At 34.1% G+C, this 16,445-nt stretch overlaps 3 protein-coding genes across 3 annotated transcripts in view; 1 reads left to right on the top strand and 2 right to left on the bottom strand.

The window, feature by feature from the left end:
• LOC144554178 (vesicle-associated protein 1-1-like) overlaps nt 1–16,445 on the bottom strand; it is a 76,371-nt gene that overhangs the window by 18,712 nt on the left and 41,214 nt on the right. The window lies entirely within an intron of this gene.
• On the bottom strand, nt 2,244–3,124 carry LOC144553951 (putative germin-like protein 2-1). Its single transcript, XM_078302124.1, has 2 exons — nt 3,007–3,124; nt 2,244–2,797 (listed from the first exon to the last, which is right to left on the bottom strand). The coding sequence occupies exons 1-2, from the start codon at nt 3,122–3,124 to the stop codon at nt 2,244–2,246; spliced, it is 672 nt and encodes a 223-aa protein (XP_078158250.1).
• Nucleotides 9,069–15,886, top strand: LOC144554176 (V-type proton ATPase subunit B 1-like). The gene is made up of 15 exons (XM_078302461.1): nt 9,069–9,217; nt 10,383–10,454; nt 10,568–10,623; nt 10,753–10,851; nt 10,956–11,015; nt 11,117–11,228; nt 11,510–11,697; nt 12,256–12,384; nt 12,837–12,974; nt 13,571–13,721; nt 14,437–14,519; nt 14,637–14,684; nt 14,795–14,848; nt 14,952–15,035; nt 15,343–15,886. Exons 2-15 carry the CDS (start codon nt 10,397–10,399, stop codon nt 15,526–15,528), a joined length of 1,446 nt encoding a protein of 481 aa, XP_078158587.1. The 5' UTR covers nt 9,069–9,217; nt 10,383–10,396; the 3' UTR covers nt 15,529–15,886.

The raw sequence follows: 16,445 nt of genomic DNA, 5'->3' as shown, positions 1-16,445 counted from the left end.
GGAGGACTTATTTCGAGAAATTTCAGCTTCAAACGATAAGCCGATTGATGCAATATGGTCATGCGCATGCTTCACAAAAAGGGGCGTAACTTTTGATCCGTCCGTCGGATCGGGCTGAAATTTTGACAGAAACTCCACAGCCCAAAGGCCGAAAGAAAACGAATCTATAGATTCGTTTTGCCCATAGTGGGTTCAGATTCGCGATCCGAGTCTTCCTTCATGGACTTTTGGACATTTCTTTATAATTTTAGAGTTTTTAGGATCATTTATGTTTTTTTTTTATGTATTTTAACCATCGATTCTTCATTTTAAATCCAATTGAACTGACACAAAATCCTACTTACATGCATTAAAGCTATTTATTTGACACAAAATCCTACTACCAAAACCCACTCTTTATACAATCTACAATACTGGACAGGTACCATTGGTACCAACACTGCCACCACACAAGCAACACGGCAGCAACAAAAATTAGAGACGGAGTTACAAGAATCAAAGCCGCGTAACACCCAAAATCAAGTAATTCAATCGTGTCGGAAAAATCAACAATCCGCACTCGATTTATCAAATCCAATTCTACAAATCATCACGACAAACAAAGAAATCAGCAAGGAAAAGAGAGAGAAGATACCAGTGTCGTCGGTTCACGACGTGCGGTCTGGGCGAGTCGTTGGTGGTGCTGGTCGTGAGTCCAGAAGACGGCACGGAGAAGAAGGCTGGTGCTGGCCGGTGCTGGTCGTGAGTCCAGAAGACGGCGAGGAGGAGGAGACGGCGCGGAGGAGAAAATTTTTGGGGAGGCTAGGGTTTTGGCGGAGAAGAAGAAGGGTTCTGGCGCCTTTTTTTTCAGCGAAAAATTTCAGGGATTTAAAAAAAAAAAACTTTCAGCGACCGGCGATGGCGCCGATCGCTGATACCGGTCGCTGAAAAGTGTTGGTCGCCGTTGATTTTTCTTTTTTCTTTTTTTTTGGGGAAAAATGACTATCAGAGACCGGCGTTAGCACCGGTCGCTGATACCGGTCGCTAAAAAATTATTCTGCTGTAGTGATCCCTTCATCTACTGGCACACTGACATTAATGATTTGGATCTTTAATATATTGGATCGTGCCTGTTAACAGAATTTTAACCACCAGTTACTGTCTTCTATTATTCTTCCAGCAAGCACATGGGGTGGTATATGCTCATCTCTGAAGAATATATATTATTCCGGTGCTTCCAAATATGCCAACAGGAGCATATGAATTTGACCGCGCATTGCTGCTTTTTCCAACCACCTAGCAATTTTGCTTGATCCGCCGAGGTTTGCCACATGGTGGTCACATCTTCTCCCTGTACCATGAGACGGCATCCGGTAGCACATGAAACATGGTCCCACACTTCTCTTGCACAACAGCACTGGGAGATGAACGACATGTCATGCTTCCCATTTATGAAAAAATGAACAGTGCAAAAAATTTTAAGCCATAATATTTGAATAAAAATATAACACTGATGATTAGATTTTGGCGCCATAAGTTAGGTCATTCATGCAGAATTCTCGAGCTACTTTTGAATCCGTCGATGGACTCAATTAAAACTAGACGATGCAAATCAATTTTCGCACATGTCATTTTTTATATTTTTTAAACTTGAAGACTTTTTGCAATTGCCTTTGCATTCACTGTCCCAATTTTTACCTACTTGTCATGATCGTCTCTATTTTAGTTATTTATGACTTTTTTAAGTGTTTAACTGTATAACTTTTGAAATTAATAGAAAAAATAAAATAAAATCAACGATATTATCAAAATTTTCATAGTTTTTATCTTTTTATCAAAATGGAAAAGGATGGTACTGAGAATTTTACTTGGTAAAATATGGATTCTCATTTACAAATAATTTAGCATATTTAATGAGGTTAACTTTTGGATTTAACCTTTGATATTAAGTCACGTGCTGTATCATGGTGCATGGTATGTTCAGTGTGTATCATAAAAAATGAATCTACGTTAAAATTATCTCAAACTAAGAAAATTTGAGCATATATATCACATTTTTTCATTAAAATTTATTGGATCTTTTATTTTGCTCCTTTCAACCTGATCATAAACGCAGGATATAAGTCAGTACTTTGAATCCTAAGGGCCCAATTTAGTTGTATCAACACAGAAATATTTACTTGCTTGTTGACAACAATTAATCATCTGATAACAAATACATTGTTTGGAATAGATGTCTGTGCATATATAGCAAAACTAAATTATCAATTAGTTGCTGTCCAAAATTCAGACTGAAGCCTGTCAACAGTGTCTTTATCGAGCTTAAATGTCTTAGCTAGAGCATCATCTGAAATAGGAGGGTTTGAACCAAAAATAGCCTTCGCCACAGGAATTACACCAGGATTTTGGCTGCTCAGTCCCGCAAACGCAACAACTGGGACTCGACCAATGTTATATTGGAAGTGCACGAGTCCAATAGGAAAAACAAACACATCACCCTTATTCAGCACCTTAGCAATGAGCTTGAAATTAGGGGCCGACGTTACAAATCCAACATAGAGGGTACCCTGCAAAACAGTAAGCACTTCGGTTGCTCTAGGGTGAATGTGCGGTGGCACAAGGCCACTGTTGGGTGCTAGGTCAAGACGAGCAACTGAGATGCCAAGTGTGTTAAGACCAACAAGCTTATGAACATCAACTAGAGTCACATTTGACCCGAGATCCGGACTAATGTAGCCAGGTTTGTCAAGACCAGAGAATAGAAAGTCTTCTGGATTCACATCATCTGGATTTTTGCAGGCAAAACCATTCACAAGCACTGCATGCTCACAAAGAAATATTATTGAATAAATAATCTAATTGGTGTTTCAATGGTAAAATGTTATTTAGATAGATGTCATATTATTTATCAAAGCTCTATTTTATTGAAACACCAACATGGTGGTTTAAAAGTTGAAACAATCAATGGAGAAAATTATTTGGTCTAAATGTATATTATAAAGAAGAATGTGTGGTAAAAATGTGTACCTTGAGAGCGCTTGTCAGCAACACAAAAGTCTTGCAGCGGACTTGGGTCGAATGCGATTGCATGGCAAGAGAGATAGACAAAGAAAGCCAATAGAAAAACTGTATAGGAAGGAGACATATCTCTCTTGTAATGAGTTGGTTCTGTGTTTGTACAATCAATTGCTGCAGTAATTAAATGTTGTATGGATATTTATATATGACAGTGTTCGTTTGAGAAGTTCCCTATTTGTAGGGAAGAAAAAACAATTTTAGGTGTTAGGAATTACATTTGAAAAGGTTGTTGTAAGGCAAAAAAAACCATATTTTGTGTAAATAATTGGTAATAGGTTGTTGTAATTGGTGATATTCTTTTTTATTGTTAGCCGGCTACTGGCCAGCTGCCCTTCAAAAAAGATATGTTCAAACTCATACTTCTGTTATTTAAAGTTACTAATTATGGATGCTTGCAATTGCCATTAACTTATTGTTGTTGTTCAAAGAAGTTGATTTCATTGTTGTTTTGTTGACATAGTTGCTAGTGTTTTCATTGATGTTATTGTTATTTCTGTTATTGACTTATTATTATACAATTGCTTTTGTTATTCAATACAAGTAATTGCTCAACTAAACTCCAACCGTATAAGTTTACTATAATTAGAAATGAGTATGTACATGATTATGGGACTATCGTTATTGTACTAGTTTTTTTTCTTAGTTTATATTTATATAAATCTTATATGTTTTCTATAATTTATACATACACACAATAAATAATTTTAGGAAACTATTTAGTAGTCAGTATTCAGTACTACAATTTGAATTACATGGATTGGAATAAATTGAGCAGAGTCATCAATTATTATGTGCTCACTATTTGGAAAAAAGAAAGAAAATACAGTGGATATGCTCTTATTGTGTCCCCAAGAGCTTTCCTACGAGATACTATATATCTTGCGTTTTTGTACCATTTCAATATTGACACAGAATCACATAATTTTCCTCCATGCATATTTGGTTCTTAACTATTTTGTTTTTTATGAGATTAATTTGGTGTTTATAGGTTCATTTCTTCTGTAACTTTTTTTTTGCGACTTACTTTCTAGAAAAAAAAAATACCAAAATCCTCATTTTGTAGGGCACTTTTGCATAGGCAACTATCCTTGTACTTTTTAATTCTGCATCTCCTTGCCATAACCAAGGATCAAAATCTCAGGATAGGATGCAACTTAATTTGGTTACTTTATATATGCTGGCTATTTCTCCTCAAAAAATATATATATCTGTCTCTCTCTCTGTCTATCTATCTATATAGAGAGAGAGGAATCCAATTACACTATTTTATAGTGACACATCTTGACACCATATTTTTATAAGTCATTTTTACAATTTTAAAATTCAAATAGTCTATCCGTACCGTTCAATGTAATGTCCATATATATTAAAATGTACTTGGAGACCAAATTTTATACTTTTCGGAAATTTATTACTATTTATTTAGAATTTTTTAAAATTGTTGTTTTTCAGTGGTCCAAAATTGCTTTAAAACAATAATTTTGTACACATCTTAATAAATGCTAAAAAAATTCTAAAAAATGTAAAATTTTGGTCTCCAAACACATTTTAATATGGAGATCATGTTGAATGGTTCGAATCGTCTATTTGAATTTTAAAATTGCAAAAATGACTTATAAAAATATGGTGTCAAGATGTGTCACCATAAAATAGTGTAATTGGATCCCTCCTCATATATATATATATATATATGAGATGGGCTACGGTGAGTTGCGAAGTAAAGCGACTATTTTACTTCACGCTCATATTTTGTGATTTTTAAGTTCAAAACATCGATCCGAACCGTTCATCTTGTTCTCCATATTGAAATGTGCTTGGAGACCAAATTTTACATTTTTTGGAATTTTTTTACTATTTATTAAGCAATTTTGAAAGTCGCTGATCTGATGGTCCAGAAAATTTTACTGTTTTTTACTGTTCACAGCAAAACAGCAATTTTCAAAAATGCTTAATAAATAGTAAAAATATTCCAAAAAATGTAAAATTTGGTCTCCAAGCACATTTCAATATGGATTAAACATCTAATGGTTCGGATCGGCCGTTTGGACTTTCAAAATAAAAATACAGCGTGAAGTAGAAACGCCTTTTACTTCGCAACTCACCGTAGCCCACCTCTATATATATATATATATATATATATATATATATATATATATAAAGAGAGAGAGAGAGAGAGAGAGAGATCCGCAGGGCTTCCGGCTTCGGCTTGTAATTCCTTGCAGAACCAGTAATACTGCTACGCCCGCAAGATCCGCTTCCGCACAAAGATTAACAGAGTAATTTTTAAGTTCTATCTGTTAATTAACAATCAAAAAAATTCATAACGATTTGATTACCACCAATAATTAATTGGCCAATTAATCAGTGTAAGGATGTTATTAACAATACTGCGGTTAACATGTTTTCTTTATTGGATATTTAAAGCTTCACTTGGAAGCCCCATACGGAAGTGTTCGGATATTATTTATTTTTTGCCGCGGGACTGATGGGATTTTAGACCAAATGGAAAAAATTAGTTCGTAAGGTGTTTGCATGTCATAGGTGCAGATTTGGGTCACCTTCAGTAGCGTAAATTCACTGTTTATTTTCCTCAAAAAAAAAAATCACTGTTTATTAGAATCAGTGAATCCGTACTATTCTTTTAAGTTGACACGAATTTTAAAGAAAATTCTTACAATCTAAATAAACATCAGATTGAATTTAATTCAACTGAAAGTAAAATTGGGCCTCACATTTCTTTTACATGGCTGTCAGCTAAAAAAGAATTCTAATTCTTTGCTATCCTAATTGTTCCACCCAAACAATCTTCCATGCTTAACTAGCTTATGTGCTATTACAAGATTTAGATGGTCTCTAGAACCGGAAATTTTCATTAGGAAGATAAAATAAATATCGACAATAAAAATTGTTTCTGTGAAAAATTGAATCTAAGAAGAATATTGTGATTCATAACATCCATTAGACATTATTAATCATAATAATCTGATAATCAGGGGCGGACCTAACATGTAGCAGGAGGGGGGCGGTTGTGGTGATCTAATCGGGCTAAAAAGGGAAGACTTTTATACACGGAGATTTTTGGGAGACGGTAGTCTGGGGGACATTACCTTTTATCTTGAAAAAATATAAGTCAAAATATTGTTTTTTTTTTATATAGATTATCCAATTAATTAATAGGTTTAAATCATTGGTTTAAATCTGATTCGATATTTTTTTACCTCGATGAAAATCCTGAATCCGCCCTTGCAAATAATGTCTTAATTAAAAAAACACCAAAAAAATAACGGAATGTTATGCTACATAATGTCCATGAAGCAGCAGTGGAAAAAAAAAAAAGAAACGTTATGAAGCATAATATCCACTAACCCTGCAGATGGGTCCCTTCCCTTTCGCCTCTTTCTTTCTTCTCTCTAGCTCGGTCTCTAACCCTCTCTCCCTCTTTTCTATCTCTTTCTAAGGGCCCGTTCGGTGAATAGAGCCCGTTCGGTGAACAGTAAAATTCAGTTCAAAAATTTTGATTCCCACACCCATTTCTATTCCCCACTTTTTTCCGAACGGACCCTAATTGTACAATTCTTTTAAAAAGTAACTTGTATATGTCAACAATAATCTATTCTTTTTTTATAATTAAACACTTATTTCATTTATAGATGTACAATTCCCTTTAAAGAATTTCTTTCACATGTCAACACAGATATTTATTTTTATAATGACGCACATAATCTCAGTTTGAAGTGTTTGATTTTTCCGACAATATTTTAGTTCTGTACTGCAAATATTAGGTTTGTCAACAATTATCTTTTTTTTTTTTAAATAGTTAGACACCTCTTTTAATCTGTAATATTTGTTTGTTTTGTAAATATTTTTCGAGTTCAATTTAATAGTAAAATATCGTTATAACTTATAATAATTGTATTTTCTCTTTAAATCGTATATTTTACGTGTCAATAATTATTTATATTTTTATGTTGCGCAGCTTCTTGGTTGTGTCAAAATTATTCTAATTTATCTATTTTTTTTAATAAGATATCAATTTTCAATTTACCGTCACTAGTTTTGTACATAATATATAGTTGGATTGTACAAGACAAACTTTGATATAACATTTTATAGATGTACAATTTCTTATAAGAAATTTCTTGTACTCGTTACAATTATCTACTTTTATCATAATTAGGCATCTATTTTCAGAGTAGAACTAGGGTGTTCTTAAGTTTATCAAGCCTCTTAGTGAACTCAAGTCTAAAATCTATCAAATTAGTTTCAAGTGATGATTTCGAACCGTTAAAATCCATTCATTTTACGAGTGATGAGTCTACATGTGAAAATTTTAAACATTTGAATTAATTTAGTTTAAATTCAAGCGGTTAAAATTAGAAGGTTAATAAATTAATTTTTTTGAAATTGAATGTATTTTGACCACTTGACTATGCAAACTTAATTTCAATTTTTTTTTTAATGCAGATGTATCACTCGTAAAATAGACAGATTTCAATGGTTCAGATTCGTCGTTTAAAGCCGATTCGATAAGTTTTAGACTTGAGTTCACTAAAGAACTTGATGAACTTAAGAACACCCTAGTTCTACTCTCTATTTTCAATTATAGTCTTTGATTTTTGTAAATATTATTCCATTTCAATCTAACAAGTACAATAACATTTCTAAATTTATAATTTCTTTTAACATATTTAATGTGGCTGTTAACAAATATCTCTTTTGTTTTATAATTAGAAAATATTCATTAATATTTCTAAAGATATCAAAATTTCCATTCTATAAATTTATATTTCCTTTCTAAAAGATATCAAAATTTCCATTCTATAAATTTATATTTCCTTTCTAAAAGATATCAAAATTTCCATTCTATTTAAATTCATAAATATCTCAACCAGACGACTTTTGTTTGATAGATCACGCATTGGATTGGTACCTCCTCCAAAAAATGGGAAGACTTATTAACAAAATAATTTCATACTTACATTTAATTTATTTCAATAATAGTCCCCTATAACAGCTGTCCACGTGCCGCACGATATCAGTCCAGAAATCTCCGCAATCACCACCGTTCGTTAGATCCAACGGTCCCGGCTCCAAGCCAGGGATTGGCTAACTGTTTGTCAAGACGTGGTATTCGTACTCCGTCACATCACATTTATTTCTGTTGATGTGGACCCTTATTGTAGCGAATTACGTATTGTAATATACGTGGGCATTATTTTTTTTTTGTCTCGTTCGTCCGGTGCTGCCGAAATTTTTATTAATAGAAAATATATTAAATAAATATCGAGATTAGAGAACGCTTTTGCGTTTTATCTAGATATAGGAAAACCGTCATGGTTTATCACGGCCTCTGGCCGTTATGGCTTATCATGGCCAGAGTTAGCACCTAATTAACAAGCTTAACCATTCTAACTGAACCATAAAAAAAACGAAAAAAAAAACTTGTCCGTGATAGATTGGAACGGCCAGAGAAAAAAATAAAAAATAAAAATCTCTGTCCGTGATGAACAGTAACGGCCAGGTCCGAAAAAAAAAAAAAGTGTTTAACCTATGGCCGTGATGGGTTATCACGGCCAGTCCTTTTTTTTTTTTTTTTTTTCTTTCTTTCTGCCTCTGGCCGTGATAGATAGTAACGGCCAGGGTTTTTTTTCCGGTTTTTTTCTTGCGCGGTTCAGTTAGAATGGGTAATGATTAATTAAGTATTAATGCTGGCCGTGATAAGCCATAACGGCCAGAGACCGTAATAAACCATAACGGTTTCCCTGTATTTCGATAAAACGCAAAAGCGTTCTCTAATCTCGATATTTATTTAATATATTTCCTATTAATAAAAATTTCGGTCCAGTGCTGGGGTCAGAATTCCCTAAAATAACCCAATTCTTGAGTTTTAATCTCGGATCGTACGATCAGAATCCGGACCAATCCGACCGAGATCGGACGGTCCAGATATAAACTCAAAATTTGGGTTACTTTAAGGATTTGAATTCCCGGTGCCATTGGTGTACGACTTGCATAAAATGGAGCCGTGCGCATGTATTCTTTTTCGGTTTTCTATTTCTCATTTTTCTGAACATTTATTTCTGGAATTGTAAATATTAATTATCGTCGTCCACGATCTCCTCGCTCGCGTCTCCTGGTTGCTGTCAGTCTTGAATCTGAGGTACAGCTCTCTACCTTTGATCGGGCATGGATTTCTCGAAATGCTTTAGATTTTAGGAACTTTAGGCGGATTTCTTGTTTCGATTTGACTTGGTTGGGTTTGACATTGGATCTGTGGTTTTCATAGATGGATCAGATAAAGTTTGGGTCTAGATCTGGGGATAGGCTTCGATGGTTTTAAGTGAGAAATGGATTTAATGGCCGGCTGAGGATAGGCGATCTACCAATGTATCAGCTATTTTAGGATGGTTTTAGATGTTTTGAAGAATCACAGATCAATAATTGATCTCAAAGTAATTTATGGTTATATTTTCAAATTTGTTTGATTTGAGCCAAGAGCAAATTCCTCAGTGATTTCGGGTTGTTCTGTGCCTCCCATTTTGTTGCAACCATTCTGTTGACTTTGGTTGGAGGTTGGGGGGCTGGTATCATAGCATCATAGTTGAATTGCAAATGTTTGCGCCAACAAGGCAGGGACCTAGTTGAACTCTCTTTTAATCATGCAATGAGTTCAGTTTTCTAATTAAAATATCATGGCATGAAAGTTTATAAGGTGTCGATATTTTGTTTGGGTAACACTCAATCCTTTTGTCTTTTGTTGGTCCAATTACTGTTTTTCAATTTGTTGTATATTTGGAGAGACCGACATAATTATGGAATACTATCTTTTGAGAAAATGTATTTTTATTGGGTCTTGAAATCTGATAGGCCACAATGCTTCCATGAATATTTGTGACTTGACCTGCTTTCAATGACTCAAAAGGCGAGCCATTTTCACATTTAGATTCTATCTGGTACTGTCATGTTCCTGTTATGTTGCCAATATTATGGGTTTGACCCTATTTCTTTTTGTCGATATATTTGGTTTTTAGCTGTACCAGTTTGGATTGTTAAACCAACTCTTAGTTGAGATATAATTGGATGATAGCAGACAAATTAAGGTAAAATTCACTTAAATTAATGCTTAATTGAATATTGAAGTCATTCTGATTTATGCAAAAAATATTGTTCTTAAGTCTATGTTGCTCCCAAATGATATAAAGTTTGGAGAACTTGTTGCTCCCAAGTCTATGTTAATTAATTCTTATTGACAAACTTGTTTAATCAGCTGAATTTGATATTCTTTTAGCTAAGTTATAATGCAAAGTGGTTAAATTATATACTAGGTTATTGTTGAAAGATGGGTCTGCCCAAACCTGGTGTTGACATGGAGGAAAAAACCTTGGAAATTGGCATGGGTAAGTTCTGAATTTTGTTTGACTACTTTTGATCTTGTAATTAATGTTCCCTTTTGGCTTTAGGAGATACCTTATGCTAAATTTGTCTTATTGTTTTTCTTTTTTTGGTTTAGAGTACAGGACTGTTTCTGGTGTTGCCGGACCTCTAGTTATTTTGGAGAAAGTCAAGGTACATAACAATCTGACCATGCTTATTTAAGAAAATATATTGATTGCAGGATAGTTACCACTTTAGTGCAGAAAAAAAATGCATAAACTGCTCTCTTATAATATTTTTAACGTAGAATTCTTGTTTCAGGGCCCAAAATATCAGGAAATTGTAAATATCAGGCTCGGTGATGGCACCACCAGACGTGGTCAAGTCCTGGAAGTAGATGGAGAAAAAGCAGTTGTTCAGGTTTCTCTCTTTCTGCTATTTAAGAAAAATGTGTTTATTTCATGAGGTTTAATTTCATATATGCATGTAGTATTATACTTATTGACCTGTTGTCATGCTTACAGGTGTTCGAGGGTACTTCTGGAATTGACAACAAGTTTACTACTGTTCAATTCACCGGCGAGGTTATCTGTCTTTCCTTTTGTCATGAATATGAGTAATTAGTTTATAAAAGCTATTCTTTATTTGCAATTGACATTTGTAATTTACCTTTTTTATCATTTAGGTGTTGAAAACACCTGTCTCCCTTGACATGCTTGGCCGCATTTTCAATGGATCTGGAAAACCTATTGATAACGGTCCCCCAATTCTACCCGAGGCTTACTTGGATATTTCTGGTAATTTTTTTGGGCAACTGATGCTGAGATCAATGGTATCCTTACAGATCCAGCACGGTTATTAGAAGTGGACCAGACTCTACTTTTTACTGTAAAAATTCTGAATATGCAAACTGCATATGGAACATATATGTGCTGGTTGTTTAAAGGGAAATCAAATCAATTAATCCTTTGCTTTTGAATAATTGTTGTATTAAAAGAAGTTATGACAAGTTGCAAGCATTGTTTTTATCTTTTGTATAAGAGACAATCTGATCACCTAGTTATATTTTTTATTACAGGGAGTTCAATCAACCCAAGTGAGAGAACTTACCCAGAAGAAATGATCCAGACAGGAATTTCAACCATAGATGTGATGAACTCCATTGCTAGAGGCCAGAAGATTCCTCTCTTCTCTGCATCCGGGCTTCCCCACAATGATATTGCAGCTCAGATTTGCCGTCAAGCTGGCCTTGTCAAGAGCTCTGAGGTAAATTACTAAGTACCACCCAAATTCTCATTATTTTAATTAATTTCGGTATCTTCAGAACTTGGCACTTTGCAGACAACACCCAAGGGCTCTTTACAAGAAACTTCTTTGTGCTTTCTTCTTTGAGTGAGGCTATGAGACTATGCATAACGCATATTGGTCCGTACTATGGATCAATATCTCTCTTTTCAAAGTTCAAACAATCGATTTGAAACATTCAACATAATTTCGATTTGAAAATGTACTTGTAGATCAAATTTTACAATTTTTTTTACTACTCTTTAAGATAGGTAGAAAATCACTTGATCTAAAAATTCTAGATCATTCAAAAGTACTGATTTTCTTACCTATCTAAAAAATAGTAAAAAAATTCTATAAAATTTAACCCGCAAATACATTTTCATAGTGGAGATTATGTTGAACGGTTTATATTGATTGTTTGGACTTTAAAAACAAAGATATTGGTCCATAGTATGGACCAATCTGCGCTATGTATAGTACCTTAGCCTCACTCTTCTTCATTTGTTAATTTTTTGTGCTTTTGTTTTGGATAAACAGACAGGAGAGGACGACAACTTTGCTATCGTGTTTGCAGCTATGGGAGTTAACATGGAAACTGCTCAATTCTTCAAGCGAGACTTTGAGGAGAATGGATCCATGGAGAGAGTCACACTATTCTTGAATCTGGTAATCCATTTTTTATAAACAACCAACAATTTGCATGCCTGATACTGACTTTGTACCAGTCAGGTGTTACACCAGTATGGTGCCATTTGTTATCCTTTTTTGAGTCTTTTTAGATGTTTCTGTTGGTTTGCTTTGAAGTTGGTGGAAATTGAGTTTACATTTTGAGGTTGCAAAAAAGAGGCGAGAAGAAGTATAGAAACATGTGTTTTCTCAAGAAGTAAAATTGGAGCTTTAGGTCTCTATGAAACTGATGTTTACCAGTCAGGTCAGATGTTGTATGTACCAAAAATAGGTATGATGACTGTTAGTGGGCCCAGTAGTATTCTGAATGGAGTTACTAACTATAGCTCAATGTTCCTACTGAAGTTAACTGCTTATATTAATTATCACCCTGAAAAGAAGATCAAAATTGCAGAAGGTTTGAAAGATAAGTCTTAATGCATTATTTCTAGGCTAATGATCCTACCATTGAGCGTATCATCACACCTCGTATTGCTCTGACTACGGCTGAGTATCTCGCATATGAATGCGGGAAGCACGTTCTTGTGATCTTGACTGACATGAGCTCCTATGCTGATGCTCTTCGTGAGGTACTATACTTGTTAAGATGTTTTTCTTTTAATTATCTATTCAATTACTCCTTGTATATCTACTTGTGTGCAACTAGCCATATAATTCTTGTCACAAACCCCCATGGATGTGCATGTATACATGGGCGAATTATCTGCATGCACACATGCACAAGTTCTTGCCTTATAAATATAGAAATATTTTGAGTTCCAAAAGAAGGATCCATACTACCACATTTCTATACCAGTTTACAGATACTGATACTAGACCAAACTTGTACTATTTGTATCCAGCATGGTACTGATTCTATCAACATTGTTTTTAGTGAGTTCATTTCTTAGTCTCTAACTAAACTCCTGTTACCTTAATTAAGACCTGATCAATTTATTAAACTAAGGGGCAGCCAATATGTATTGTTGACTACTTTGTGCCGCATTAAATCAATTTTAATAAGAATGATAATAATATCAATATAAGTAGAAGGAACATCACAAGTAAAAGAAAGCTTCTGTTATCACAATGATTTCCTATTGGTATATTTACGCTCTTTTAGTTGCTTAACCAGACCAGATTTCCTTTATACCTGATGCATGTTTATCTGAAATTTTATATATAGGTCTCTGCTGCAAGAGAAGAAGTGCCAGGTAGACGTGGATATCCTGGGTACATGTACACTGATCTTGCTACCATATATGAGAGAGCTGGTCGTATTGAGGGAAGAAGCGGCTCCATTACTCAGATCCCCATCCTTACAATGCCTAATGACGGTACAAATCTTTCTGTTTCTTCTGATGAGGCAGGATGATGCAACCTTTTTAATAACAAAAACATTTTAGTATATCCTTCCTATTTCTTAGATATGAAAGTTGGGAAAGAAAGGTTCAGATTGGTTGCCACTCGATTTTCTGTAGTGTTATTTGATTAGACTCTGTTTTTCTATATCATGAGAAACACTATCCATTAGCAGTGTGCTGCATTGCTTGGATAAGATGTATATCTTTTCTCGGTTTTGTTTCCTATAGAAGATGTCCTAAAAAATGAGTTATCTTAATGATATATTGAAAACCAAGTTTGCCATGCCTAGTGGCAAGTGAAGTATTAAGCATGAGTTGTTATGTATCGTATGTATATTAGATTTCCTTAGTTCAAAGTAGGATGAACGACAAAGTGACAAAAGTTTGCAGGAAACCCTTTTGTTTATCCATATTTTTGGAAAACACATCGTATTTACAGGAAACAGTTTTTTTTACTCATGAAAGGCTTCCTCAATTAGTATTTATTAGTCATTGTGGGAAATTATTGAAATTTACCTTCAATTTAAACATGTCTATTGTTATTGGACACAAATATCCCATCCTCAAACAAACAGAATACAGGAGGTTTCGCTGTTTGATTTTAAATTACTAGATTTGTATCAAATGAGCTGTTTTATAATCTCACGAAAAAACTAGGTGTATACTAACAGCAATTTTACTTGAACAGATATTACACATCCAACTCCTGATTTGACTGGTTACATTACTGAAGGACAAATTTACATTGATAGGCAGCTTCATAACAGACAGGTTCTCACCTCATTGTTTTGTACTCTTAATTTGTCATACTTTCATCAGAATTTTGTAAGGTTCTTTTTCTTATATCTCTTTGTAGTGACTAATGTATAATTATGGTAATAAATTCAGATTTACCCGCCTATCAATGTCCTTCCATCTCTCTCCAGGTTGATGAAGGTGAGATTAATTTTGGAAAGATAGATATTTTCAATTTTTTTGTATGTTTTATATGGACTCAAGAATGAATTGCATTTAATTGAACAACACATTTTGTTTCTTGTTTGTAGAGTGCTATTGGTGAGGGCATGACTCGCCGTGACCATTCTGATGTGTCCAATCAGGTCTTACTAATTGACTGATTAATTATTTACTCTTTTTTTATTATTAAATTCATGATGCTTTTATAAAACTGATTTTATTCATTTGTCTGATTGAACTACACAGCTGTATGCCAATTATGCTATTGGAAAGGATGTTCAGGCCATGAAAGCTGTGGTAGGAGAGGAGGCTCTCTCATCTGAAGATCTGGTCTCTCCCTCTCTCTCTAACACACACCCACACACACACACATTAAATGTGCATTAGTGTTACCCAATAAGGCAAGGAAGTCGACTTATGCCTCTGTGAAATCTAAAGATATCATGTATACAGTTGAAATGATAATATCTCGCGTAGATCTTAAGACACGAAAGCCATCACCTTTACCTTGTTTTATTTTTCAAACAATACCACTCTCCATTAGAGTACAGAGAATTGGCAAATATGTGCATTAGTAATCATTTTGTCATTCTAACATTCTTTCCTCACTAACCTCTTGTACTTTTGATACATACAGCTCTATCTAGAGTTCCTTGACAAGTTTGAGAGGAAATTTGTGTCGCAAGGTGCATATGACACCCGTAACATTTTCCAGTCGCTCGATTTGGCGTGGACACTGCTGCGTATCTTCCCGCGTGAGCTACTCCATCGTATCCCTGCCAAAACCCTAGACCTGTACTATAGCCGAGATGCTGCTCATTAATTAATCCACGAACATTTGTATCATGGTGTCATTGCTATTCCAGAGTTTTGTGAGAAGCGTCTATTTTAAATAAAATATAATAAATTCGACCTCTTTTTGTTTCTCCGTTATATATAGTTAGGCTTGAGATTTTTATTCATTCATGATGTTATTTATGCAAGTACGAAGCTTTTGTATTTGGGGACTGAATTTTGCGGCGCATTGTGGTTTTGCTTCTGTATTATTCTTAGTTTGGAGGTTGTACACCTGAGAGACTTTTGTAATAAGATGCTTTTTTTAAAAGCATTGCCTCTGTATTTTGTTAAAAAAGCACAATTGTCATCTGCAAAATAAATTGAATTCATTGTTTGTAAGATCAGTTGTGGCCTTGTGGGTATATACTCATTTTAACACAAATGCAAACATTTTTCAACTTTAAGTATCTCCCTCTACTCAAACATCAAGTTTTCAATTTAAAATTTATTACTCAGTTATAAATATTCTCGAATTAGTTTCATTGTGAATGTATCCCAAACCATGATTAGGATTTTTTAGCTATTTCACTTCTGCATATTATTATTATTTCACATATTTTCGATATTTATGTCTGCATATAATATTGAGAGTGAGTCTATGGTACTATGCATATCACGTGTTGTTACCGTGTTACGGCTCTATATTCAAGTTTTCAAATCCTAACGGTCGATCCGAACCATTCATCTTGTTCTCCATATTAATATGTGTTTGGAGACCAAATTTTACATTTTTGGAAATTTTTTTTACTATTTTTTTAGATATTTAGAAAATCACTTGATCTGAAAATTCTGGTCCATCCAAAAACAGTGATTTTCAATAAATCTAAAAAAATAGTAAAAAAATTTCAAAAAATGTAAAATTTGGTCTCCAAACACATATTAATATGGAGAACAAGATGAACG

The sequence above is a fragment of the Carex rostrata genome, chromosome 5 (assembly GCF_964058835.1).
Source record: "Carex rostrata chromosome 5, lpCarRost1.2, whole genome shotgun sequence".
Classification (NCBI taxonomy): domain Eukaryota; kingdom Viridiplantae; phylum Streptophyta; class Magnoliopsida; order Poales; family Cyperaceae; genus Carex; species Carex rostrata.
This window is presented reverse-complemented; position numbering and strand designations above follow the sequence as displayed.

Excerpts from the sequence above, each read along its gene's own strand:
- LOC144554176 (XM_078302461.1), top strand. The coding sequence starts at position 10,397 with ATGGGTCTGCCCAAACCTGGTGTTGACATGGAGGAAAAAACCTTGGAA. Across the intron at positions 10,624-10,752 it reads TTATTTTGGAGAAAGTCAAG|GGCCCAAAATATCAGGAAAT; the intron begins GTACATAACAAT and ends TTCTTGTTTCAG. Across the intron at positions 12,385-12,836 it reads TCACACTATTCTTGAATCTG|GCTAATGATCCTACCATTGA; the intron begins GTAATCCATTTT and ends CATTATTTCTAG.
- LOC144553951 (XM_078302124.1), bottom strand. The coding sequence starts at position 3,124 with ATGTCTCCTTCCTATACAGTTTTTCTATTGGCTTTCTTTGTCTATCTC. Across the intron at positions 2,798-3,006 it reads TGCTGACAAGCGCTCTCAAG|TGCTTGTGAATGGTTTTGCC; the intron begins GTACACATTTTT and ends GTGAGCATGCAG.